The 25078-nt window shown below is 36.3% G+C and overlaps 3 protein-coding genes across 5 annotated transcripts in view; 1 reads left to right on the top strand and 2 right to left on the bottom strand.

The window, feature by feature from the left end:
* Positions 1 to 615: 615 nt before the first annotated feature.
* Positions 616 to 3956, bottom strand: LOC136798583 (nucleolar protein 16-like). The gene is made up of 5 exons (XM_067055218.1): positions 3817 to 3956; positions 3421 to 3553; positions 3080 to 3161; positions 2637 to 2743; positions 616 to 1154 (listed from the first exon to the last, which is right to left on the bottom strand). The coding sequence occupies exons 1-5, from the start codon at positions 3915 to 3917 to the stop codon at positions 993 to 995; spliced, it is 585 nt and encodes a 194-aa protein (XP_066911319.1). The 5' UTR covers positions 3918 to 3956; the 3' UTR covers positions 616 to 992.
* Positions 3957 to 5069: 1113 nt separating this feature from the next.
* On the bottom strand, positions 5070 to 14180 carry LOC136798582 (arylsulfatase B-like). 2 transcript variants are annotated; one of them, XM_067055217.1, is made up of 8 exons: positions 14100 to 14180; positions 9910 to 10069; positions 9311 to 9423; positions 8694 to 8855; positions 7577 to 7828; positions 7084 to 7228; positions 6134 to 6409; positions 5070 to 5815 (listed from the first exon to the last, which is right to left on the bottom strand). In XM_067055217.1, exons 1-8 carry the CDS (start codon positions 14109 to 14111, stop codon positions 5322 to 5324), a joined length of 1614 nt encoding a protein of 537 aa, XP_066911318.1. In that variant the 5' UTR covers positions 14112 to 14180; the 3' UTR covers positions 5070 to 5321. The 2 variants fall into 2 exon arrangements, with proteins under 2 accessions (XP_066911318.1, XP_066911317.1); XM_067055216.1 differs by lacking the exon at positions 14100 to 14180 and adding an exon at positions 11459 to 11708.
* Positions 14181 to 20095: 5915 nt separating this feature from the next.
* The window catches only part of LOC136798580 (uncharacterized), a 35361-nt gene continuing 30378 nt past the window's right edge, over positions 20096 to 25078 (top strand). The window contains exon 1 of one of the 2 annotated variants that reach the window (XM_067055214.1): positions 20096 to 20185. The gene's annotated coding sequence lies outside the window, so the exon portion shown is untranslated. The remainder of the gene's footprint in view (positions 20186 to 25078) is intronic. The other variant, XM_067055213.1, reaches the window with a different exon arrangement.

Genomic DNA, 25078 nt, shown 5'->3' with positions numbered 1-25078 from the left:
GGATGAAGTGCGCAATCAAAACAAACATTTGAAAAACGTTCAAATTCAAGATGGAGGCGGTGAAATGACTGTTATGAAAGTTAGAGGTAAGGATTTGAGATTTCTTGAAGTATTTTGGCAGTTTTAGTGCAGAATTTTTTTATCCTTCAACACATCAATGTCTTCTACTGCTGTTCTGTAAGTTTTTTATTTGTTTTTCACTAAAATAGCTTTTGAAAAAATAGATTTTCATTGGCCCATATTTTGCACTTTTTTTCGGTGTCGTAAAATGTAGTGTTGAACCTTTTGAAACTTTGACTGAGATAAAATGCAGTATAGGAGTTATGTTATGGCTCAGAAGAAAGCAGATAAATTTTCCTTTTCAAAGATATATAACTTTTTAGCTGAAGTTGATTTGTTTAAAAGTTATACCGGTTTGCGTAAAAGGTGACTTTTTATGAAAAACCACTGCGCGCTGTAGAGTCAAAAACAGCGGTCGACAGCGGAGTCAAAGGGTTAAAAAAAGATCGAAATCGGCGATATCAGTTCCGGGTCAACTTTCGATTGGTTCGATTAAATTTGTAAAACCCTAGACTTCTCCCTTGAAGGTCAAATCACTACCAAAGATTGCGCAACTTCTGATTTATTTCAAATCCCTTTGTTTCACAGCCAAAAGATCCAAATAAAAATATGTTTTAAAAATATGTGACATAAAAATATTCGAACCATGATTGGCTTGTAGTAGCAACGGCCATGACTAATGGCACAGAATTTTCTCAAAATATCCCCAATGATCGATGAGTATCGTTGTAGTATATTGCACGAAGGAATGATAAACTAACAACACTCAGAGCTTCAACAAAGACATTCACCCTATCATGCGTAATATTTTCAACGTGACAAAAATGAAACCAAGTCTATCGATGAGATTAATTTGCCTTCACTCTCGATTTTCAGAGTCGTTTTCATATCTACAACAAGCTCCACGCCACCGCAATATTTATTTTAAAGGTTTATGACTCATCCATTTCTTCAGTAGTGACGTCATCGGGTAAAATTCCTGGATACATTTCTTTATACTTAGGCAACAAACTAGATGTCAAAAGTCCTTCACATTTTCTTTGAAGTTGTTTGGGTGTGTGTTGGTACGTGTTTCGTTTGTCTCTGGCCATCGCCTGAAACGAGAGTGGAAGAAATGTGAAGTTAGAGGAGGAGGGATGGCTAACGTAAAACAATAAACAAATAAACAACAACAAAAATTGTTTCACCCAGGCGTTCTCAGAAAATTTATCAGAAAATATGTTACACTAACTGTTTACTACTGTGGTTTCCATTAAAAAGAAGGAGAAAATTCCTTGAATCGAGCTTGCTGAATCACGCGCCTGACGCGCCCTCATTTTTTCGCGGAGGCGCGTGAATCATGAGGGTTTCCTTTATACAGTTTACGTTACAAATTCTTCTTCTACTATTCGATAAGCTCCGGTATTCTAATATTTTGAAGGCCTCCGTCAACAACAAACTCTCAAAACGACCTTCTACCATTCGATAGTGTCGTGTAAAAGGACTGATACTGAAAAAGATGATTACCTAATTTCTATTGAAAAGTACCTTATCTAATTATCACCAATCAATACCTAATCATCATTGATCAAGAAAACAAACTGATCACATTTCTATTGCAAAGTACCTTAAAGAAGGAGGGACAACAACAGATTGTTTTAATTGGGCTCTTCCAGAAAAAATCCGTTCATGGGTGGGGGGTGGACATTTTGATTTTTAACCCCCTGGACACGGGTTATACCCCTGGACAAACATCAAATCAACCCCGTGGACACAAAAAATTACCCCTGGACATTGGAATTTACCCCCTGGACATTGCAATTTTTTGGTATTTTTTCAATACCCCTGGACAATTCATCCTCCACCCCCATGAACGGATTTTTTCTGGAAGAGCCCATTCTAAAACAAACTCATCATCATTAATACCCACTCAAGGAAATCACCTGCGAACTCCTGAGAGCCAAAATTCTATCACAACCGCACCCTATTTTGAGAATATCAACCAATTACAAACCAATCCGATCCAAACACACACCTAGCACGAACAATAACTATTATCTACACTTATTGTAATATTAATTAACAGAACTTATAAATAAGCTAAAATGTATTCAAACTGAGGTTTTTTGGAATTATATCAAGAATTGTAACAGTAGTAGTGTAGTTTTACCCATCTTAGGATGGACATAGAACTGTAAATTAGAAGAGATATAAGAATATAAGATATGATTATGGCAATGGATGTAAATTAAGGAATAATATTAAGAAGATATTAAATTGGGAGGAAAAGATTTCTTCTTTCTTTATCTTAAGGTAAGCTTAATCTCTAAGAAGGAAGCTCTATAAGTCAAACTTTATGAACTGATCTATTTTCCAGCTTTCATATTTCGAACACATTTTCAAAAAGCACCATAGAACTACGTGTATCCAAGCAGGGAATATACGACAATAGTAATCCATTCCCCTTGAAAATTGAATTAGAGAGCATCGACTATCTTTGCTTTTCATAGACACCCCTAAAAAAATTTGTCGCCCACCCTGGTTTACTTGATATTTTATCCTTTTCATGGAGCTGAAACGTTTATTGCTCGTTATACCTTATAGTTCGTGGAATGTTTTTGTATGAGCTCCATAAAAAATTTTGCTTCACCAGGCGAAATATGCCGTTCAGTTTTCTTTCCATTTGCTGCTTGCTTTGAAAATTCTATAAAAAAAGTGGAATACTTTGTTATGGTGGATTAATTCTTATTTCACAATTTTGAAAAGAATGGTATCATCTTGATCTAAAGAATCTCCCAGAAAACTTTACGGTACAAAACGGTGGACGTTGTAAATGATCAGTTGTTGGGAATTTTAAGATGACAATACCTTTTGAGAACGCTATTTCCTTTAAAAATTCATTTATTTACCCTCTTTATTCTCCAGGTCATCTAATAAACGAGCGGGTGAGAGTCAAAATATACAAGGTCATTGAAATTTCAAAAATTAATAAACAGGGGGGGAGGGTCCTAGTTCCAAATGTCGAACATTTGAATCCTACCATCAATGACAGCGCTATTGATTGGTTCTTCTACAACGTCCAATACCATACCATTATCATCCAACAAATTTTGCGTCAGCATCTAACGAGAAAACAATGGACGCAAATTGTCACACAGGGAAAACTTTTTGGGATGTCAAAAATGTTCCAACGCTAGATCAAATGACTATTAATTATCTTATGTGAACTGAACTAAGAAAAAAGGCTGAAAATAAGTTCGATGGCGTTCTCAAAATTGAGTAATAACGATGCCATCAGGCCAAGTATGTTTGCTTGAGAGATGTGGAGAGATATTAATTTTTGCAGCATATGTTATAAAGAAGAAAAGGTTTTCGCCTTACGCCTTTTTTGGTGATTTTCTTCCTTTTGCTCATTCCAGAAGTGTTTGATTTATTAGAGTTGAAGGCGAGTCCTAAATGTTTCATGTTTTGTTTCAATGTTTTCGATTTATCCCAATGCTTCTTCAGTGTTTCACTGGATGAAAAGAAGAAGAAAGATTTTGTTACAGAAAACCACCCAACCTACCCTACAGTGCACACCATGGCTGCCCCAGGGAACACTTTTAGCTTTGATAGACGGGATAGCGCTGATAATTGACCCGGCGTAATATGTATGACAGACTCTATTTTTCCTTTGCTTGAGGATGCAGCAAATCCACACCACTAAATCAAGCCCCTTTTTAGAGAAAAATAAACAGAAAATCATGACCAGGTGCTTATTAACAAGTTGCGACTTACTCTCCGATAGACGGGTCGACCAACTTCTTGCGTTTTCTCATTCCTTTGAGGTTTTTGATGACGGCATTTCTGCGCGACTTCTTCCTTCGTACACCAGGCATGTTGTTTTAATTTTAGTTTTTCTTTCTGTGCCCTGAAAAATTAAATCCATTTCATTTCACCTCTACCCATCGTGGTAATTTTCTTGACATCATTATAGGAATCAGAGAAAAGTAGAACAATTTTAAAATACAAAATTTATCTCATAGGAAGCAGGTTTATATGGGAAGGGCGTAATAGATAAGTTGCTTTCTAAAATACCCAAATCAGAAGACACGAAAAGAATGGCCCATCTTGAAGTTAAAAAATCGTGTCGTTTCTATCCTTGAATTTCGATAAAGTTATTAAAGACCAATTTAGAGAAAGCGTAAAACGAGAGTAATAATCTTTTGTAAGTCTATTGGGAACATGATTAAACTATTTTTCAAACGATGACGAAATCAGAGGAAACATGAAAGGGGTATGTAATGGTATATGTAGATGAAAGATGAGATTTAAAGTATGACAAATGAAGTGAAGAGTGGTGCTGAAACCAAGCAATCAAAACAAGGACCTTAAATCGTCTGATATCAAAAGTGCTCCGGATTAACAGGAGAATGTCAGACCATTAATGTCATTAATGCACTAAAACTTTCGTTCAATTTCATTTTTGACGAAGGAATAGACCTGTTCATAAATTACGTCACGAACATCACTCGCCTCTTATTTAAACAATTTCCATGGTGATTATGTTCCTTGAGACATTAAATGATTTTTTTATGAATAGAAAGTAGTTTTAATAAAATCTGCTTGGAGTTATTCACCATGGCAATAATTTCAAAACGAGGCAAGTGATGTCCGTGACGTAAATTATGAAAAGGTCTATTGTCGAATGACTTTTTTCTCATTGGCTAATATAAGTCAAGTCATAAGTACCATAATTCTCCACTAAAGACACGAGGGACTTGTAGTATCAAACAGACAGTGTGGGAACAGTACCTGAAACGATTCACCCTTTAAGTGTCACACACTGACATATAAGATCGCGAGAATTTTACGGTTCTGCCGCGACCCATGTCACCCTTTTTCTTTCTGTTTTCTTTACCTAACTAACTAAATCGAGAGTGACAACTTTTTCATAGTTGGGGTGTGGACGCACGTAAGAAACTTAGTACGCGCATTTGACATCAACAAATATTTGAAATTTTGAAGTTAAGGAAAGCGAGTTGGTGTCATTTAAATTATCGTGTTTTTTTTTCATTTTCATTCAAAGTGCATGCATTTTAATAATTCCAAAAATGAATGTTTGCAGTAATCAAACTCTTATGTGTTTCATTTATACAGAAATATGTTCAGGTGTCCAGAGCTGCATCTTTGTTTTAAACTCGAACAACGAAAACTCCTGTTGGGTTTCGAGTGCTCAACACTCCACAATCCAAACCTTTTTCACCAGACTTCTTCGACTTTTACAATATATCAAACAAGGATCATTTTCTTTCAAATTGGCAGGTTAGTGAATAAGGGAATCGTCCAAACAAATTCAAAAGCGATCCTTGATTCTGCTCTTTCTCTCTCTTCTTTTGACTGGGATGGATTTTCCAGGGGGTCCATACCCCTTTCCATTTCTTAGGATTTGCTTTTGGGTCCCTGAATGTCACCATTCGTGGTTTCGCCATCTTTTTACGATATTCACCCAACCTTCGTAACATGATCTCGTAAATTATTGGGAAAGTTTCCGATAAATCTCGATACTCACAAGGGTCATCTTTCAAATTAAACAAACATGGTTTATAACGTTTGCCTCCACAGTGTGGGATATTTTTGGGTATTGGCCCACATTTAATCCGTGCTTCGGCCTTACCGACCCAGAATGAAGATAAGTTCGGGACAGCAAGATTACTTTTGATTTGTTGTTTAGCGATGTGTTTCTTTTGCATACGCTTTAGACCAGGCGGTTGATACCAACCATCGTAGAAACGACCTAAAAACAAAATAAAATTGATATTAATACAGTAGATAAAATGGGCCATTCCATTTTGCATCAATACATGGGGGGCAAACATTTCCAAGGGGTCTAAAAGAGTATTTTCCATTTTACTAAAGATTCGTCCAACCCGCTGTATGGAAATTTAATGGAAAGCCTAATCTTTTCTCTGATTCAATTTTCCAAGAATTTCCATCCTGAGGGCGGCATCAGCTCATTCAAAAGTAGATTTTTTAACTAGAATCTTGTTTTTGAAAGATACCACCATTTCTGACATTTCTTATAAAATCGAGATTTAGAATATTCGAGCCTTACTTTGATTTACAATCTTCCAATCACCGATTCTGAGAGCAGCATTCTTGTAGACCAGCGGATCAATGTTAATCAATACTTCAGTTCTCGGTGACGCTTCATTTCTTTGGAACGTCTTCCACATATTGAACCCATCCAGTTTTTTATTACGTAATTGATCTTTTTCACCAATCAGATTCAAGAGTGTAGGCAGCCAATCAGTAGCGTGCATAAGATCGTTGGACACACGCGAGTCTTTTAGTAAGGGACTGTACACGAAACCAGCAGCACGCACCCCTCCTGATAATGTAAACAAGAGAAAATAATGTAAAAACTTTTAAAGAGTCTATTACAGTCAGTTAACATGTTTGAGATGAGATTGAATTGGGTAGATTCGCTGGAGTTTAGGTATTCGGTATTCGGTATTCGGGATTCGGGATTCGCATTCGGGATTCGAAAAAGCTCAATAAAAACTTAACGAAAAAAGATATTAACTTGAAATAAAAAACGGATGCAAGCACAAATACTAAGGAATAAATCCCAATAAAAAAAATTCAGAATATGAGCTCAGTTGTCACGTGACTATGGGAAATTCCCCTATTCGGGATTCAAATCATGTCAGGGACCTTTCTTCAAAAGCTCGCCAGTCGTCAGTAAATGGTTGAATTGATTTCAAATAAAAAACGGATGCAAGTTCACATATCAAGGAAGATATTCCAAAAAAAAAATTCAGAATATGAGCTTAGATGCAATTCCTCTATCATGTACTACTTTAGTTCTCTAAGCTCTACATTAATCAATCGTCTACTTTTTGGCGAAATTTAAAATTACAGCTCGATGCTAGAATTAATTTCATTTTTCAAAGTTAACCAGAACTATGTTCTGGTATCTTATTAAACATATTTGAGACCCGTAAGATCTTTTCAGATAGTTTTTTATAAGCTAGTGCAGGGAGTGTGGTTAATAAAACTAACCTTCAAAGACAGTCGTTTTTGCACCTCTCAAAGGAAAGTTGGTGGCCCAATTCATGTTCAATCCATTTGCAGGGCCACCGTTGTCTGATGTGAAAATGATGATGGAATTGTCTAGCATGTTTCTTCGCTTCAAAACACGATACACCTACACAAAGAAGAATGGGCAGAATTACTTAGAAGCCGTAGCATGGAGGTAGAGCATCAGTCTGCTCAAGGTTTGTTGTGGGTTCGCCCCCTCCCCCAGTCATACCAAAGATCTCAAAATGGTACTTGATGCCTTATTGGTTGATGTCTAGCCATTAAAGAGGAGGGTCAATGGCGAGCAAAGAAATTCTACCTTTGGGTAGACAGCTAAAGAAAAAGGAGCCTTCGGGTGTAATCCTCGACTGCGTTACATTACCAAGAGAATGGGAAACGTTAAGCTTTGACAAGAGCTTGATGGTTGGGCGAAACATGTGCGAGATTTCATCAAATAAAAACTCAAACAGCTTACTTTTCCGATCCCGTCATCCATTGCGGCAACCATTGCAGCATATTTCCTGCGTCCTTGATTTTTGATGTGACGAAACTTATTGATCCACTTCTGTGGTGCTTGCAGAGGATCTTCAATAAGGTTTGCGCTGTGTACTCCTTGATATGAGAGGTACATGAAGAGAGGATCTTTTTTGTTGTGTTCTTTGATTCTGTCTACTGCTTCGATCGAAAACATTTTGGAACTGTAATTTCCCCATTGGTCCCAAACAGGCTAAAAATAAAATAAACAAGACGACTTGAAGTCGAAAATTTCGCCTAGAATTTGAACTGCATGGGAAAAACAAGAAGTAGAGATTGAAGCTAATCTGAAATCTACGTAAAGTAGAGCCTTGATGAAACAATTTTTCAAGAACAACAATTTCTAAGAACTCTTATAAAATATATTCTTATAAGAAAAATAAATATGCTCATATTGCACGCCATCCCTTGTTTACTTTGTAAGAACTAATTACCGAAAGGTATATCACCGTCTATCAAGAGTTATTGATTTGATTCTTATAAAGTAAATGCTTATAAGAAAAATGAATATGCTCATATTGTACGCCACCCCTTGTTTACTTTGTAAGAACTAATTACCGAAAGGTATATCACCGTCTATCAAGAGTTATTGATTGATTCTTATAAAGTATATGCTTATAAGAAAATAAAGAAAAAATCAAAACTATGAAGCTAAAGACACAAAGATATATGACGTAATCCAAAAAAACCTGCGAAAATCGTCCGTGGTTATACGAGCGTGTAATTTGTAAATTGATTTTAGTGAGTTCGTCCACCGTATCAAGTACTTTCGTTTTCTAATTTTTTTATTACACCGCCGCGAAAGGCTATCGTAATACTTTCGCTATGCGAAATTAATAAATTTCAAGAAAAAAATTGTAAAAAGATTTTGTTGTACTGTAACCATTGTTGTAAATAATAAGTAAATATGTTGCTAAGGATTTCCAAATTAATGTTTAATCAAAATAGTCCAAAATCAATCTCCTGTCACATGACAAAAATCCCTTTTTTCTTTTTTTTTAAATAGACTTATTCGCATTTAGACAACTTATAAACAAAACATTAAATAAAATAATTACCTCGCTCCTTTCAGGAGTATCTCGATGTAAATCTAATCCCCAATAACCGTTGGAAGCGAAGGAATGATCCCAATAATCACCTTGTCCACCGTAGAAACCAAAGAACGTGTCAAAACCTCGGTGTGTGGGTGTGTACTCTTTGTATGCGAACCCAAGATGCCACTACATGAAAACGAAGAATGCAGGTGATCGATTAACAATTTGATTCAAGACATTTTTAAAACAGGCTCCTCTCTTATGCTGACAAAGCAAAATTATCCAAATAATTTATTTTTCAAATTTTGTACTAGTGCGGTGTGGGCAAAGTTTTCTTTCTTTTGTTTTTGCTATTAAAAGAAAATGATAGAAAGAAAATGCGTTGAATACATAATCTAAATAAAGTCATTTTTGTACCCCTATTCTCTACAGTCTATAATTCTGCAAACTTTTACTCTAAAACAATTGCTTGGAAAATTTCTGGTGAATACTTCTTTAAGGTATTTTTCAAAACCTTAGTCAAAGGCCAGGAGCACAGTTTAATGTATCCTAAAGTAAGTATTTCATATTTCTATGACAAGACCCACAAGAATTATAGCAGAAATAGAAAAATGATTCATTTCGAAATAATAATGTATTACCTTTCCAACGGCATGGGTTTTATAACCAGCTTTCTTTAGATACTGTGGTAACAACTTTTCTTTCAATCCAACGCCCCATGCATTTGCACCGTATATCGTACCCGATTGCATACCTAGAATAGAAAAATAAAAAAATTAAAATATTTTTCGACGGTACCTTTTTTCCACTTTAAACTTTTGGACATTGCGTTAAAGATTGGGCCTTAGGTACTTTGGTACTTAGGTAAAAATGGGTGCTGGGTATGTGCGGCCGATAAAGGTCGGTTATTTCACCCTCTAAAGTCTCTCTAAGGATTACAAAAATCAGAAAATTTCAAAGTAGTCTCTATAAGGGTCGGAAAATTCACAATCTTTAGGAATTCGAGACAAAAAATTGTTAAAGTCTCTCTAACGTAAGGGCCACTTTTCCACTCAAAATTTATGCGTTTTGTATACAACACTTGTGTGTTAAAATAAATCTTCTTCTAAACCCATTCAGTGCCACTTCACTGGCATCGTATGAGATCCAGGTCCTGACAAAGAACGAAAGCAACATTTTCAAAATGAATTAGAAAGTATTCATTTGAAAATAAAAGTTAAAATGCAAACTGAACACATACCCGTATTGATAGGGTACCGTCCGGTCAGCAAAGCACTACGGGTGGGTGAACAGTTTGGGAGAACGTAGTAATTATTGAGTATGATTCCTTTGTTTGCCAGGAGGTCGAGATTGGGTGTTGGTATCTGTGGACAACCATGGAAGCTGACATCGTTGAAACCCTGGAAAGAAAGATCGAACATGATCGAATATTGAAAAAAGAATGAACCGAGATAAATCAAAAGTAATAGAAATGCGTTATGTTGGCAATGTTATCCATCACCAGTGCAGCTAACTGTTTGATATTCGGTTATTGGAAGCACGCTACGTTCCAAACTTAATTGGGTTCTTAGTACTAACATTGACTCAAGTTGAGTTTCCGTATTAGAGGGAAACAGAGAACACGATAACATTTGATTGCGCAATCTCATTGAAATTTATAAACATTTGAGGTCTTTAAATTTGTTTATCCTTTCTAAGGTCATATTGCAATTGTTTTCAATTTATCGTATTCGTATTACTTTTAAATGGAAGCATTTAAAAATATACTTTTTGTAGCGAAATGTCATGTACGTTTGTCAAATGGGTGGTCTATACGATTAAACGAGATTCACACTAAAACACCAGATTAGATTTATATTTGTTTTAGCTCCATGTTTTCCAAATGTTATTGGAACTTAAAATGGTTTAAGTGGTCTTAATTCCACATAATATAAACGTCATTAGAGGCTTAAGATAGCTTAAAGGATTTACCGTCCATCAGATTACAAGCTTTTATAAATAAACTACAAAGACGAAGTTATGGCTTCAAGAACATATCACTTTATTAAGTTTTGGATCCTCCAGAACATCCCTATTTCAACCGCTTCCAGTTATTTTCATTTTCAGATGTGTCACAGAGAGGGTACAATTCTGAAAGCTCGCATACACTATCGTTCTACAACATATATATAAACAAGAAAAATAGCTTGGTTATCCCTTTAACATCCTGGCCTCCATTTGAGAAATTTCCCACCCGGAGTATTTCAGCCCATAGTGTCCTCCTGGGTTGGTTCCCCCCACTAAAAATCCAATTTTTTCTCCATTCCCCCCTCTTTTCTTTCCCCCACCATATTTCAAAATTTTTCGGTTCCCCCCTCTTTTTTGAATTTCCCCAGCTATTTGAAGATTTTGCGGTTCCCCCATATGGTTAACATAAAAATGCCTTAAATCAAATTTGAAATTTTGGGAAAGCTTGAAAATATAGCCTTGAAAGTGCTGGGAAAATGAAATTGTATTGAAAAGTTGGTTTATTTAAAAAGGTTGGTTGATTTTATTGCTTAAACGGGTTTTGCAATAAGATAACCTTGAGATCAGTGAAGTTCCCCCAGTCAAAATTTCCTAAATTTATGGTTTTCCCCCCTCTTTATTTTCCCCAAGCAAATTTCAAATTTTTCATTTTCCCCCATACTTTAAAAATAGGGCCAAAATCAGAATCCCCCCCCCCCTTTATAAAGGGGGGGGGGGAGGACACTATGCAGCCTCTATTGGGTAAATTTCTTAACAAAGCAAGATCAGAAGAGAACACTCACAAGATCATCAGCCACAATCATAATAATGTTTGGGTGTTTACTACCCATGATGCAATTCACCATAAACAAAAACAAACAAACTGCAAAGTGGTACTTCATCATTGATTTTTTTTCAATATTTTATGATTCAGATTTCTACTGATAGAAGTTGAGGATTCAGTGAATCGATCAAAATTATCTCACAGGTTCATTACCTTAATTTCTTAGCAGAGAACTATGTTTTCAACATTTTAAACTTCTCTGATACAAGCTACCTTACTGAAGCATGAGCTGAGGTAAATCACTTGATGAACGAACATTATATAACTTCCATTGTCTAAATACACAATGGTGAAATAGGGAGGAACTTGGTCAAAGATTACTTTCAAAACTGATAACAAATTCTGGAGGCTATGCATCAAACTGACATGTCTACTCAAAGTAATCAGTTCAGTTCTTTCCTGATATCATACTGGACAAAACAATCTCAAAAACGCTTCAACAAAAATGATTTCAGACTTCCATAACACAAGGAAGATATCAGCATACCAAAGCCTTTTAAAACAATACACAAAGTATTGCAATGATGGTATAATTATTCTATTAAATACAGTTTGACGACAAGTTGAATTTTACTTTATTTCATTCTTTTTACTTTGAATTCCGAAACAAGTAAAAAATGACAAAACTTTGACCTCTACAACACATCAACGATGATGATATAAGACCTTTTCAGAGATTTCCGATGTGTAAGGAAGCAAGACTGATATTAAAGTAGACCGTACAAATAAGATATGTCATTTCAAAACAAACATGATCAAACTTTAAATCTTTTGTATTAAGGAACTAAGTTAGAAAAACAAGGCAATACTTTTGGTCCTGACTCATTATATGGATAACAAACGAAGGTCATCGGGTGTTGAATCACGTGACATATATAATATCTTTTATCTATAAACAACTAATCTTCTTGCTTCGCAACTTGCCCCTACCACGTAATTTACTTTTCATAACAAACCGAAAAGCTCTTCAAATGTAGAACACCATTCAAATAGGTTTTCTCCATCTGGTCGTGGTGTTCAGTGGTGTTCAGTAGTGTAGTGTTCCAACTTCAGGTGTAATCCTCGCAAGATTAAGCAACAACTTCTACGCTGATAGAGCTCCTCACGCTATGATCCATAACAAAATGTAAGCAAACTTAGGTTTACACCGGTTCATTTTGATCAAAAAAAGACGAAACATGTGACTTTGCAAGACCACCATGTGCGAACAACTAAATCTGATGGTCTTATCTTTTACTACTCCAATGGTGATGACGAGATCTCCAATGTTGACATTCCAGCGGCCGTTGAAAGCTCATGTTGACAAGTTAATACTTTTGTGTAATCGTTTACTTATCTTCTCTCTCCCTTTTCACTCCTTTCATGACCAATTTATCAATTTGTAAATAAAAAGGTCATATTCAATCTTAAAGTAAACAACAACTTTACACATCGTTTATCAATCGCAACATTTTTTAATAAACCTCTAACACTCTGATTTTTCTTCAAGACACTAAATAGGAAATTTAGAGCTATCTTTTTACCTTCGGAGATGTTGTACTCTTAAAACACTAAGTTCGACAGTCTTGTATAACTTGCTTGACTTGATATATGAATATTTCTTTCTAATAACCATCAACAGATAAGGCGAGAACAAGATTGACAGGTATATCTCATCACCAGCAACAACTCTTATGATTAGTAAAGCTCAAATTGCAGATGTAGAACGATAAGCTCTTCTGATTCATCCAAAACTTTGGTGTCAAGTCAAAATATCACGATCGGCCAAAACTACAAAACTAAAAATCGCCAGCACCGAATCACTTTCCTCCAGACCGTTCTGCATTTAAAATCTCTAACGAATTTTAATTTCAAATGAATTTCCATTGAGTTCTCAAAATTCATTTTCATATCTCAGTGGAAGGAAGTAACAAGCAATTGAAATGTTACATGATTCTGACGTCACTTTCAGACAGGCCAACAAAAACAACAACAATAGTTCATGTTTAGATTGACTTATCACTTTTCAAGCTATCTCAACGGAAACATGATCTGAAAATGTCAAATTTATATGCGTATTTTTAAATAATCTAAAAAAATCTGTCTGTAGCTTATAAAATATGTTTACTGGGGAGATGTTCAAAAACCGAATTAAACACACTGAAACATAACAAAAAAATCAAAATGCCATTGTCTAATGATGCAGAAAAGGTCAAATTTTCAAAGTTTGGACTTTCAAGATAATTGTTCTTGTGTAACAGTTGCCACAATGGGTTATTATGACTGTGATGACAGTCGATGCATCGAAAAGGTAATAGAGACAACAAACGTGAAAGTAAATGTAATATCAATATGATGGCTCGAAAGTAAAAAGAGTATCTTGAGAGTAATATCAAATCTCAAAAAAATGATAAGACTAGAAGGTTTTTTAGTGAAAACCTACTGCAAACCTACCTGGGAGGGATGAGGTTAGAAATCTCCCTATGTTTCCATTTCACGTAAGTTACCCTATCACTACACATATAATACACATCCTTACCAACATTTCATTAACAAGTAACATTGATCTAATTATAAACAATAAATTTAAAAAAAGACTAACTTTTTTTAATTAAACTCACTTTTAATTGCATTGAGTACTTTCCATATATTCTTTCATTGATTTGTTTTGGTGATTGTGTTGACTATACCAAAGTCAATATATACCTGAAAAAAAGAAGAACGTAAACCTGTAGTTGATCGAGTACCCTAAAACATAAATAGTGAAATGAAAGTGTAAACAGGTGTTAAGACAACTCACCGTTATCATGGAATACATTCTTTCTTGATTTGAATTGCAATAAAAATCACTTGATCTATCATCCAAAAAAACGTCATAATACAAAGCGACCGTAGTGCAGTGGTAGGGCATCCGGCTATGGTGCGATTGTGGGTTCAACCCTCAGTCTGGCCATACCAAAGATTCCTAAAACGGTGCCTCTCTGCTTGATGCTCAGCAATTAAGAGAAGGATCAAGGGTAAGTGGAGCAATCCAGGGAGAAAGAGTGGCACCCTCCCCTACCTTTGGGTAGATAGCTATCGAAAGAGTGCAGTCGTAGGCTTATAAAGGCTAAGCTGTTCAAAACTTTTTAAAAAGTTATAACTATTGACCTGTCAGATAGTTGAAATTTTTGACTCTGGAAAAGGAGTAATCCTAATGAGTTTTCTTAAACATCCTAGTAATGGAAAAATTTGGCAGACCTGATCAAATCTGAAGCTTAAGATTATTTTCAGGCCCAAATGTGCAGTTTAATGTTCTGAAATTGCAGACAAAATTTTATCAATTTCATCAATTTTGGGGTCTATCAAACTTGTGAGACCCTTCACTAGACGCAATGTCATTCTGCCGATAATCAAAAACTCTAGCACGCACGCACACACCTTTAGCTTTGTATTTGTTTAAATAGAATTTTGTAGCTAAAGATTTTAGTTCATAAGTATCAAGGTTGTGAATATCAGTGTCAGAATGATAAAGCTCAAAGGGAGTGGCAGAAGTTCTTGGCTCACTAAGCCTTAGTATAGTGTTTTGAAGAGTTAGAATTAATGAAGGTTACATTTGAACTATTTCGTACCTTTCAGCCTCTAGTTCGTAGGTTTTCTAATTTGTTGGGACTTTGTGAGTTATCATCTACATTTTGAACAGTTTAATGATTTCCCGAAAGATCACAACCAAAGGGATTCGAACCCCTTAAGTTAAATGCAAAGATCTGTTGATCAGGAATTCAACACTCTATCCACTGTGCCACAGATTCATGCCATCAGACAGTTTCTGACGACTATTTATATAGTACTGAAATTAGCCAGACGGTGTCAATTGAGGAATCGAGCACTGAATCAATTGAACACAATCGAATTGTAAGCAAATAACTACCCAGGATTTTCTGTTCAATTGCTTTGATTACTTTAGATTGTACTCAATTACTGTTTGATTACATTCAATTGATATATTCTCTCTTGTATAGTATTTATAAACTCGTTCTTATCCCACGCCAAAGCTCTAAAGGAGTGGGTCAATTTTATTGCAATCAAATTTATTGAACCTAATCATAATTGTGATAATCAAACATGATCGAAGATCAATCAAACATATATTTGACAATCAATTGAACCAATCGATTCTTATTCAAACGCAATTGAACAAAATCGTATATTAATTACTCGGGAATCGGCCGTTCGATTGAGATTCGATCACGTTTGACAATTAAATAATCAAATAGCAATTATTTGATCGCATTCGATTACATTCGATTACATTCGATTGGTTTGATCGCAATTTTTGTTCAAACTGACGTCTGAAATTAGTTATTCAAAAGAGCGCCACAGTCTTCTCCCAAACGATTATTGGGCTATTCCAAAAAAAATTACACAGGGGTATTGACGAACTTTTTTCACTACACCCCCTGGAAATTTTGGATAACAAATACTATCCCTTGGAAATTAGGGGTTGACACCCCTGGAAGCTAAAATTTTGTGAAAAAGGGCCTGGAAAATGACTATTGATGTCAGTTTACGAGGAAAGAACTCCATGGATACCTTTAATAATAAACCCCTTGGAAAATCAAGGCTCAGACCACCCTTGTCAATATCCCTGTATGGAAATGGATAAGCCATGCATTGTATGTAAAACTACAGACCAGACAATGTGACCATAGTAAAAGAGAAAATCACAAAAGAGTGCTTGTTTCGAGCTCCCTGAACCAGTCAGGGCCTCCTTGGTCTTTTATAATATTAGTTCCGATAGAATAAAAACATACCTGATCAACACAACCAAACCTTCTGTCTTGTGTTTACTCTTTCCTTCCCAGCAACTTACGTTTTTGCTTATGTAGGTTTTAAAATCCACAAGTAATGAACCTCTTATCGCTTTATCTGAATAAATCTGGTTGAAAACCTTCTGTCAGGTTTCATCATATAGTCGCGCGGCTGAGGTCGAAAAACGTTTCATTTCGTGATACATATTTTAGATTCCAAAAAAAACAACGGAAACTCGCGAATTAGTATGTGTAGATTACAAAATCAAAAAGTTTCCACGATATTATCGTGCAAGTAACGAGTAATTGGCGATTTTTTGCGTTTCCAGGCAAAATTGCAAGGCCTAGAAATTCATGATTTTTGGGGGGTCTTCAAATTAAAAAAAGACCTATATCACATGATAGAGCTCTTCAAACTGAGCAAAAAAGTGTATTACACCAAAGTCCCAACTTCTCTAGATCAAAATTTATTGGCCTATTTGTGGTAAAAAACTGATGGAAAACAGGGAATTTCCCCACAATCTGCATTAATTTATGCAAAATTAAACACCTTTTTGACCACAAATAGGCCCATAACTTTTGATCTAGAGAAGTTGGGACTTTGGTGTAATACACTTTTTTGCTCAGTTTGAAGAGCTCTATCATGTGATATAGGTCTTTTTTTAATTTGAAGACCCCCTAAAAATCATGAATTTCCAGGCCTTGCAATTTTGCCTGGAAACGCAAAAAATCGCCATTTACTCGTTACTTGCACGATAATATCGTGGAAACTTTTTGATTTTGGAATCTACATATACTAATTCGAGAGTTTCCATCGAAAAAAGTGGAATCTAAGAGGTGTATCACGAAAATCATTTTCTAGCCACTTTTTTCGACCTCAGCCGCGCGACTAATAGTGCGGAAAGGGGTCTGATCCCCCCCTTCTTAAATAACCCCCCCTTCTTGACATCCCCCTAACCTTTAAAAATGCCTATCCCCAAGGGTTTTGGGCTAAATTTTTTTTTGGTAAAAAGGGAGGGGAAACAGTAAAGAAAAAATAAGGCTGGCAAATAGAATACCACTTTTTAGTGAAAATAAAGAACTTCCTTTCATGCAGACCAAATTTCATAACAGTGCTGGAAAATAATCTACAATATATGTAAGCCCCCCCTTCTTAAACGATCCCCCCTCCTTGCTATCCCCCCCTTTTTAATGAAAACTTCTGATCCCCCCCTTCTTCACTTTTTTGGAAGGTGTCATCCCCCCCTTAAGAAAGGGGGGGGGTTCGAACGTTCGTACGTTTTTTATCCACGTGGTGAACCGGTTTCCCTGATTTCCCGATAATAAAAAATTGGAACTTTCCCTTGGTCACGATTGGGCGTATCGCCATCGCGAAATATTTTTTGTGAAAATTCACCGCATTCTAACGCTAATATAATCTAGATAGGAAACTAATATTAAATTTGATTCTTTTTTGTTTGTATTTCTAAAATTCCCGATAAAAAGAACTAATTTACAAATTATTTTCTCTAACGGGTGTTGAATCAACATTGACATATTTAATGATGTCATAATTAATGCCGTGCATATTTTGTCAGCGCCGTGCATATTTTGACAACATCCTTTTCATTGGATAAATACCACTAAAATATACAAGAGAAGTAAGCATAAATTTATCGCCCGCAAGCACGGCTTAGCTAAGCACACCTCTCTTATTCATTATCTAAGAATTGGAACGGGCAAAGATTACCGCGTGGGCTGATAGCGGACAAAGGTTATTTGAAGATATTTTCAGTTATAATCGAAGGTAAGGTAGAACAAACTAAACATAGAAAGGGGGTATTTTTAGTGCTCTATACGATGATCGGTATTATTTTTGAATTCTATGTTTAGATTTTTCTACCTAGCCTGGGAATCCAAGCGTTAAACTTTTTGTTCACAGTCTATTTTATGATATTTTTGCTGCTTGTTTAACGCTTGGCGCAGGTAACTCACTTGCAGGGAGATTTTTCCCTGCAATGCAGGTTCGGCCTGATTGGCCAGCTTTTGGCGTATTACTTAGCAGTACTTTCGCGCGCATTTTGATATTTTCGATGCGCGCGCATAATTTATGGAAAAAGTTAAAAGGAAAACAAATGAAAATGAAAACATAGATTCATTTCGAAACAAAATGGCTGTTGGCTGGAAGTCTAAATACCTGTGGCTGATGTTTTGATGTAGTTTTTAGTAGTTTTGAAAGTCTTTTGGAGCTTGTGAAAGAGTTTTTATGGTAAGTTAATTATGTGTGTTTGCCTGGGTTTCCAAAGTTCAGAAAGTCTGTCAACAAGGGTTACATTCTTTGTCAGACTAATCTACCTGTACCAAGCTCTATAATTTTAGAACTTTGTGAGGTGAGGTATTTTTTGTTTTTTCTAAGATTATGAGCTTGGATTCCCAGGCTATTTTCTACCCAGCTCTGTTGCTATGTAGGCGCTCCCTGTTGCTAAGACCGTTGCTTGAAATCGAAAGTGAAACCAAAATAATTTAGCGCCCACTGTCGTTTGTGTAATATCAATAAAGTGAAAGGAGGCCCTCCTGACTGCCCTGACCCAACTGATAGTAGTAACCAAATTCCCCATTGTAGCCAAAATAGAATAGATAGAAGTGCAAGACTTCCAATTTTCAAAGAAACTTATCAGCTTATAGACCTTTTTTTAAAGAGGCAGCCATTTTGAATAATTATGTACTCCAGCATAAAAACAATGATACAGCCATGCGTATCATACATATTTTAAAAATTATGCATGGCTGACCACAGATTGAACGCCTATAAGCAAAATCATCCTAGAGAAATAAAATCAATTATTTGCAAAAGAGAACCTGCACATACTTCACTTAATTTTATTACCATAATTTGGTCTAATATCGACATCCCTCCTCTAATTCGTCCGACACCCTTTTTATCAGCTGAGGTTGATAGAAAGGTTGAAACTGTTTTTCTTTGCTTAGTGGTCACAGAGAGACAATTCTTTTTCAATCAGTGATTTAAGCTTTCATATTATTCCTGCCTCTAAAGAAGGGTGTCAGAATTAAACGAGGGATGTCGATATTAGACCAACTTACAATAGTGGTCAGTCAGGCACATCCTGGTAAATGAACGGGGTATTTTTCACTTGCAACCATTGGTAAATGAACGGGGTCGAAAACGAAAGTGACGTAATAGCGCCAAATACCCAGTTTAATTGAACCGGGTTGGAAATATTTTGCTTCATTTCAAAGAACTGCATAGATGAAATTTTTTTTCCATGGGTCAATTTTGTCTTCGAAGATTGAAGAAACTTTTAATGAAAAAATAAAGTTCCCAGTTTTCTTCCTTTTTTCCCTTTTTCAGTTTGAAGTTCATTTTTATTCATTTTCACGCTTTTAGCCTGAGACGTCCTATCTCATTTACACTGGGTGACGAATACCCCATGCAAATGCTCACCCCGTTCATTTGCCAGGATGTGCCTGACTGGTGGTTGTCATTTCATTCTAAATAAAATGCTAAATAAAGTTCTTAAAAAAGAAATATTGATAGAATGAATTCAATCTAATAAAGTTAAACCTAGTTAAACATGTTGAACATAATTGAGCATTAAGCTATCATCAGGTGATGGGTGCAACACAAAAGAGCACAGATGACAGAGCATGCACATGATGGAGACAAAGTGAAGCGAAAATCAAGCACATGTTATTTTATTTTCATGACTTCACAGCTCTAGCTACCATTTTCATCTATGACGTCATATTGCTCCACAATCTTCTCAATTCTTAAATCCGGTTGTAAATTTTCGGGCTAACCCGGTAAATTCGGTTACTCTTTTTAGCGCGAAAACTTCAAGAGAACATACTACCAGCAGTCAGCCAGTTTACTGATAGCCTGGCATACCTCTTTCGTATCATCTTGATAATCAATCAAGGTATATTTTCTTTCTTTTAATTTGAGTTTTACATTGTCTACTCATTTTAAAATATTTTGATTTTGTTTAGTTGAAAAGTGGGGGACTTCACAATTATCAGTTCAGTGGGTAATATATATACCGTGAGATCGGTCACGACCGAGAATTCTCGGGCCTCTTCAGGCCATGTTCGGGCCGAAAGACCCTATCAATTCTTTTGGCCAGAACATGACCCGAGTCATTCGGGCCATGTTCGGGCCATATGAAACATGCAAGATAAAAATAGGTTATTAGATAAAAATTGATTCAGCATGTCCAGTCAGGACCCTGCCGACACACCGGACTGTCCGGTGTATTTGTCCGGTGGCAAAAAGTATCCTTTCGCTACACCGGACGCAATAAGTCCGGTGTCAGTCCGGTGTTGCATACAGGGAATTTTGGACGCCGGACATTTATGAAACAAAAAATAAGAAACACCGGACGCACAGGACTGGTTATGTCTGGTGTTTTGATTGTCCGGTGGGAAAAAATATCTTTCTCTGACACCGGACATCCAACTTCCTTAAGTCCGGTGTAGAAATTGTCCGGCTGGTAAAAAAAATTTTCATTTTACACCGGACTTTCGCGTGTCCGGTGTTCGTTAAGTCCGGTGCGTCGGCAGGGTCCTGTCCAGTCAAACAAAATAGTACAAAATAAGATTTGTCTGTTTTGTTTATATCGCTCAAAAAAACTTTACGAGCTTCCCGTGGACACGCTTCAGTTTAAAACCAGGACCAGTTTACTAGCAAATATATTTCCACCCTAAGTATATTTATAACTATGTTTTCATACCAAATAAGACATTTAATATTTATATGAATTTACAACATTCATATATTTAATATAATTAAGAGAAACCAAGTTTTTCTCAAAGAAAATGTTAAAAAAATTCAGTCCTGAAATTACACGCCTGTTTAAATCATGTTTTCAAAAATTGGCCCGAGTGTGGCCCGAGCGTGGCCCGAACACGGCCCGAATTCTCGGGCCAGCTGGGGCCATACTCAAGCTTTACGCGAATTCCAATAAAAATTTTGGCCCGGGAATTCTCGGGCCATGTCGAGGGTCGTGATCGGTCGGGTCATCAGTGGATGCAAACATACATATCGTAAAGTCAGGATAAGAGAAAGCCTCTTCTACACTTTACAGATTTAACCATTTTCCATAAAATTTGGTGCTCATCCATTCCAGATTATACATGCATGTTTTAGGCGATCACAAATATCTTCATTTTGCGTCCTCGTTGGGTCTAAAAAGTGAGTCGGTCGGTCGGTCGGTCGGTCGTAAAAATTTTCAGGTTTCCATTTTTCCATCCATTTTTGGAGTGTATTCTTGGAGGAAACTGCCAGCCAGCCAGCAGCCAAAACAACCACGTGTAATGGGTGATTTAAAATTATGACCTTTGAACAACGACCCACGGCATGGCCCGAACATGTTCGGGCCTCTTGATTGATACTTTTTAAAAATGGCCCGCACGTGGCCCGTGCAGTTTCGGACCATGCTCGGGCCAGATTTATGAAAACTTACTACGATCGCGCGTGTTATTTCAGGACCCAATATTTATATTTTAAATTCCTTATTTTAGCAAACAAATTTAACAAATTTCATCTTTATTCAAATATATATTGTTCAAATATAAAAGTTAATCATCTATTTTCCAATTAAGTTAGGAAAATTATTAAAAAGAATGATTTGAATCTTACATAATATGGTCTTCTTTTTATTCTTTGTCCCGTTCCCTTTTCTCGTGGTCTTCTCCTATTCGAAGCAGAATTTTTCTGGATCGTTTTTTGTACTGTTATACAACTTTGTGAATCAAACTGGTATTTGGAACTTTGAATTTGTCTAATGAAAATATTTAACAATGGATGGTGATAAACCAGGAAAGGTAAATAAAATTGTAAATACGTACATGGCCCGAACATGGTCCGAACAAAATGTTCGGGCCAATTCAATAATACTTTTTTGTGGCCCGAGCATGGTCCGAACAGGCCCGAACATGTTCGGGCCATGCCGTGGGTCGTTTTGAACACTGTGACCTCCGACCCCAAAATGGCGCATGTAATGATAAACAAAGTCAAAATGCTGCAAATGCGCTAGAAATCGCTCGCAAAGAATCGGCAATAATAAAATTTTTGAACGAAGGAAAGGTCATTGACAGGGAAAGTCCGACAAATTTACCGACTCACCGACTCAATTCTAGTCAATTTTCGAGAGTCGATCGGGCGACGCGAAACGAAGATATTTGTGATTGCCGCCTTATTAATGTAGAAATCGCAAGACGCGATGTAGGACATTATAATTATTAAGAACCTACATATAATCTACAATATTATTTTCTGTGGTGAGTTTGTGTTGACGGTATAGTATATACACATTTTCCTGATAAATTTACAAAACAGATATGTGCAAATTAAATTATTATTATTATTAATAAATTATTATGTTGCTCTCCACTGTTAAGTCTCTAGTTAACAAACCCGTTTTTTATCTTTAATGAGATAGAGTTATCTTTACGGGGAAGAAAAGATTGTTTTGTTTCCACCCAAAACTCTTTGGGGCTCCTTAGCTCTAAAACATCAGAAAGCAAACATGAAACAAGTTGCATCAAGTTTTCAAGCTTACGCACCTCTATGCTATGCTGTTATCTTTTCTTTTTCGATCGAGCATTTTCATTTTCAGCATGTTACCAACTAGCTATAATCTGGTAGGTCCATTCAGCATGTCGCTTGTTTAGATTAGTTGGAAGAGCTTTATCACATCTATCAACATTTCATCATTTGACGTCAAGGAGATCAGACGTCAAATACTTTTTTGGAAGAGCTTTAGTAAAAATACAACAAAATCTACAAAAATTCTCAAAAATCTATGAAATTTCAGTATTTTTTACTAAAATAAGCTCACCAAAACCAACTCAATCACATCATCAACCTCAAAATAACCAAAGTGGAAGAGGACACATCGAGTGACATCTCCTCGATCGATTTATCAGAATCAGTCACCGCCCCAAGCTGTTCACCGACAAACTGTTTCATCACCGAAGAAACCAACACTCTACAATGCTCCGTCGTAAAATGCTCTCGCCATGTGCACTTCAAGTGCTCACAACTCCCTGCGCACCAAGTGCAAGCTCATCTAAATAGCCAGAGAAATAAAACAACTCGCTCCACAGCAATATCTACTTTCATCTGTTTCAACTGTGTGGAAATCCAAAGATATAATCTTACTATGCCAGGGAAAAAAAGAAGAACTGAAGAAATCTATTGAACAGAAAGATAAAGAGTTAAATCATTGGAAAGTTAAATATAACTCACAAAGAACAAACAAAGTTGAAGAACACACCGTCAAAGCTCTTGACAAGAAGATTCAAGAGCAATTTAAAACTTTTGGGGAGACAATTAAATCTTCAATTCTAGAAGAAATCCAGTCATCCTTGACCAAGGTTGAGGATCAAGTAACCAAAGCCAACACGTCCTATGCTGACGCAACTAAAATTACGTCTCAAGTAACAACAAGCGGTTTAAAGTCCATTATAAAAGAGGCTCGCTACGAAGAGATAAAAGAAAAAAAAGACCATGACCAGCGGCAAAGAAATGTCGTCATCCATGGAGTTGCTGAATGGACTGGTGAAGATAAAAACGACTGTGATAAAAGGTATATTGAAAGCCTCATCAAGACGGTAAAAATTCCACCTCCAACTATAAAGAACGTATCGAGAATCGGTACCGAGGAAACCAACAAAAAGAGACCAATAAAACTTGTTCTTGGTTCAGAAAAAGAAAAGTTGTCCCTCCTTCACAGCCTATCAGCCCTCAAAGGAAATGACGACTATAAAGGAATAAGCATTACGGAAGACCTGACTCGAACTGAAAGAGCAGTTCTAAAGGAATGGCTGGATAAAGCAAATAATCTGAACCTAGACGATACTGAATGGGTACATCGCGTTCGGGGAAACTCAAAAAACAGTTACGGCCTCAGAAAGTTTCGTCAAAGAGAAAACCAACATTAACACCCTACACAACGAACCTTAAAGAAATACCAAGAAAAAACACAAACATAAAAATCACCAGCAAAACCAATGAAAACGACAAAAACAGTACAGACAACGATGAATCCAACAACAAAGAAAAAGGTAACAGTGAAAGGTATGTAGATGGTCCCCCATTGCTTGACAAACCAACGGAAAAGTCTTATGAATTCAAAGAAAAGGCTCTGAGAAAAATCCGTATTAATAACGTCGCAAACGTCATCATAGGACATCTTAATATCAACTCGATAAGATACAAATTTGAAGGTCTCAAATTAGTTATCAAAGATAACGTAGACATTTTTTTGGTATCTGAAACTAAGATTGACGAATCATTCCCTGAAAATCATTTCATCATTGAAAACTACTCGCGTCCATATCGCCTGGACAGAGACAAACAGGGAGGAGGTCTTCTACTCTACGTACGTCAGGGCATTCCTTCTAAACTCGTATTAAAAGACAAGAATTATGAAGCTATATTCATCGAGGTCAATCTGAAGAAGCAAAAATGGCTACTGGGTTGCTCTTATAATCCGCATGTAGACAATATAAATTCACATTTAGAGCTTTTACAAAATAGCCTTGATTCTATAGGAGATCATGACCGACTTTTACTACTGGGGGATTTCAATTGTGAAATCGACAAACATAAAATGCCTGAGTTTCTTGCTAGCAGGGAGCTTTCTAGCTTGATAAATGAATCTAGGTGCTTCAAAAACGCAGAAAATCCGAAATGCATTGATCTGATGCTAACAAATTACCAAAGAAGTTTTCAGGGCTCTTCCTCTGTATCTAATAGCCTATCGGACTTTCACAACATCACAATAAGCGTCTTAAAAACCACTTTTGAG

This window comes from Clytia hemisphaerica, unplaced genomic scaffold (assembly GCF_902728285.1).
Source record: "Clytia hemisphaerica strain Z4C2 unplaced genomic scaffold, Clytia hemisphaerica genome assembly, whole genome shotgun sequence".
NCBI lineage: Eukaryota > Metazoa > Cnidaria > Hydrozoa > Leptothecata > Clytiidae > Clytia > Clytia hemisphaerica.
This window is presented reverse-complemented; position numbering and strand designations above follow the sequence as displayed.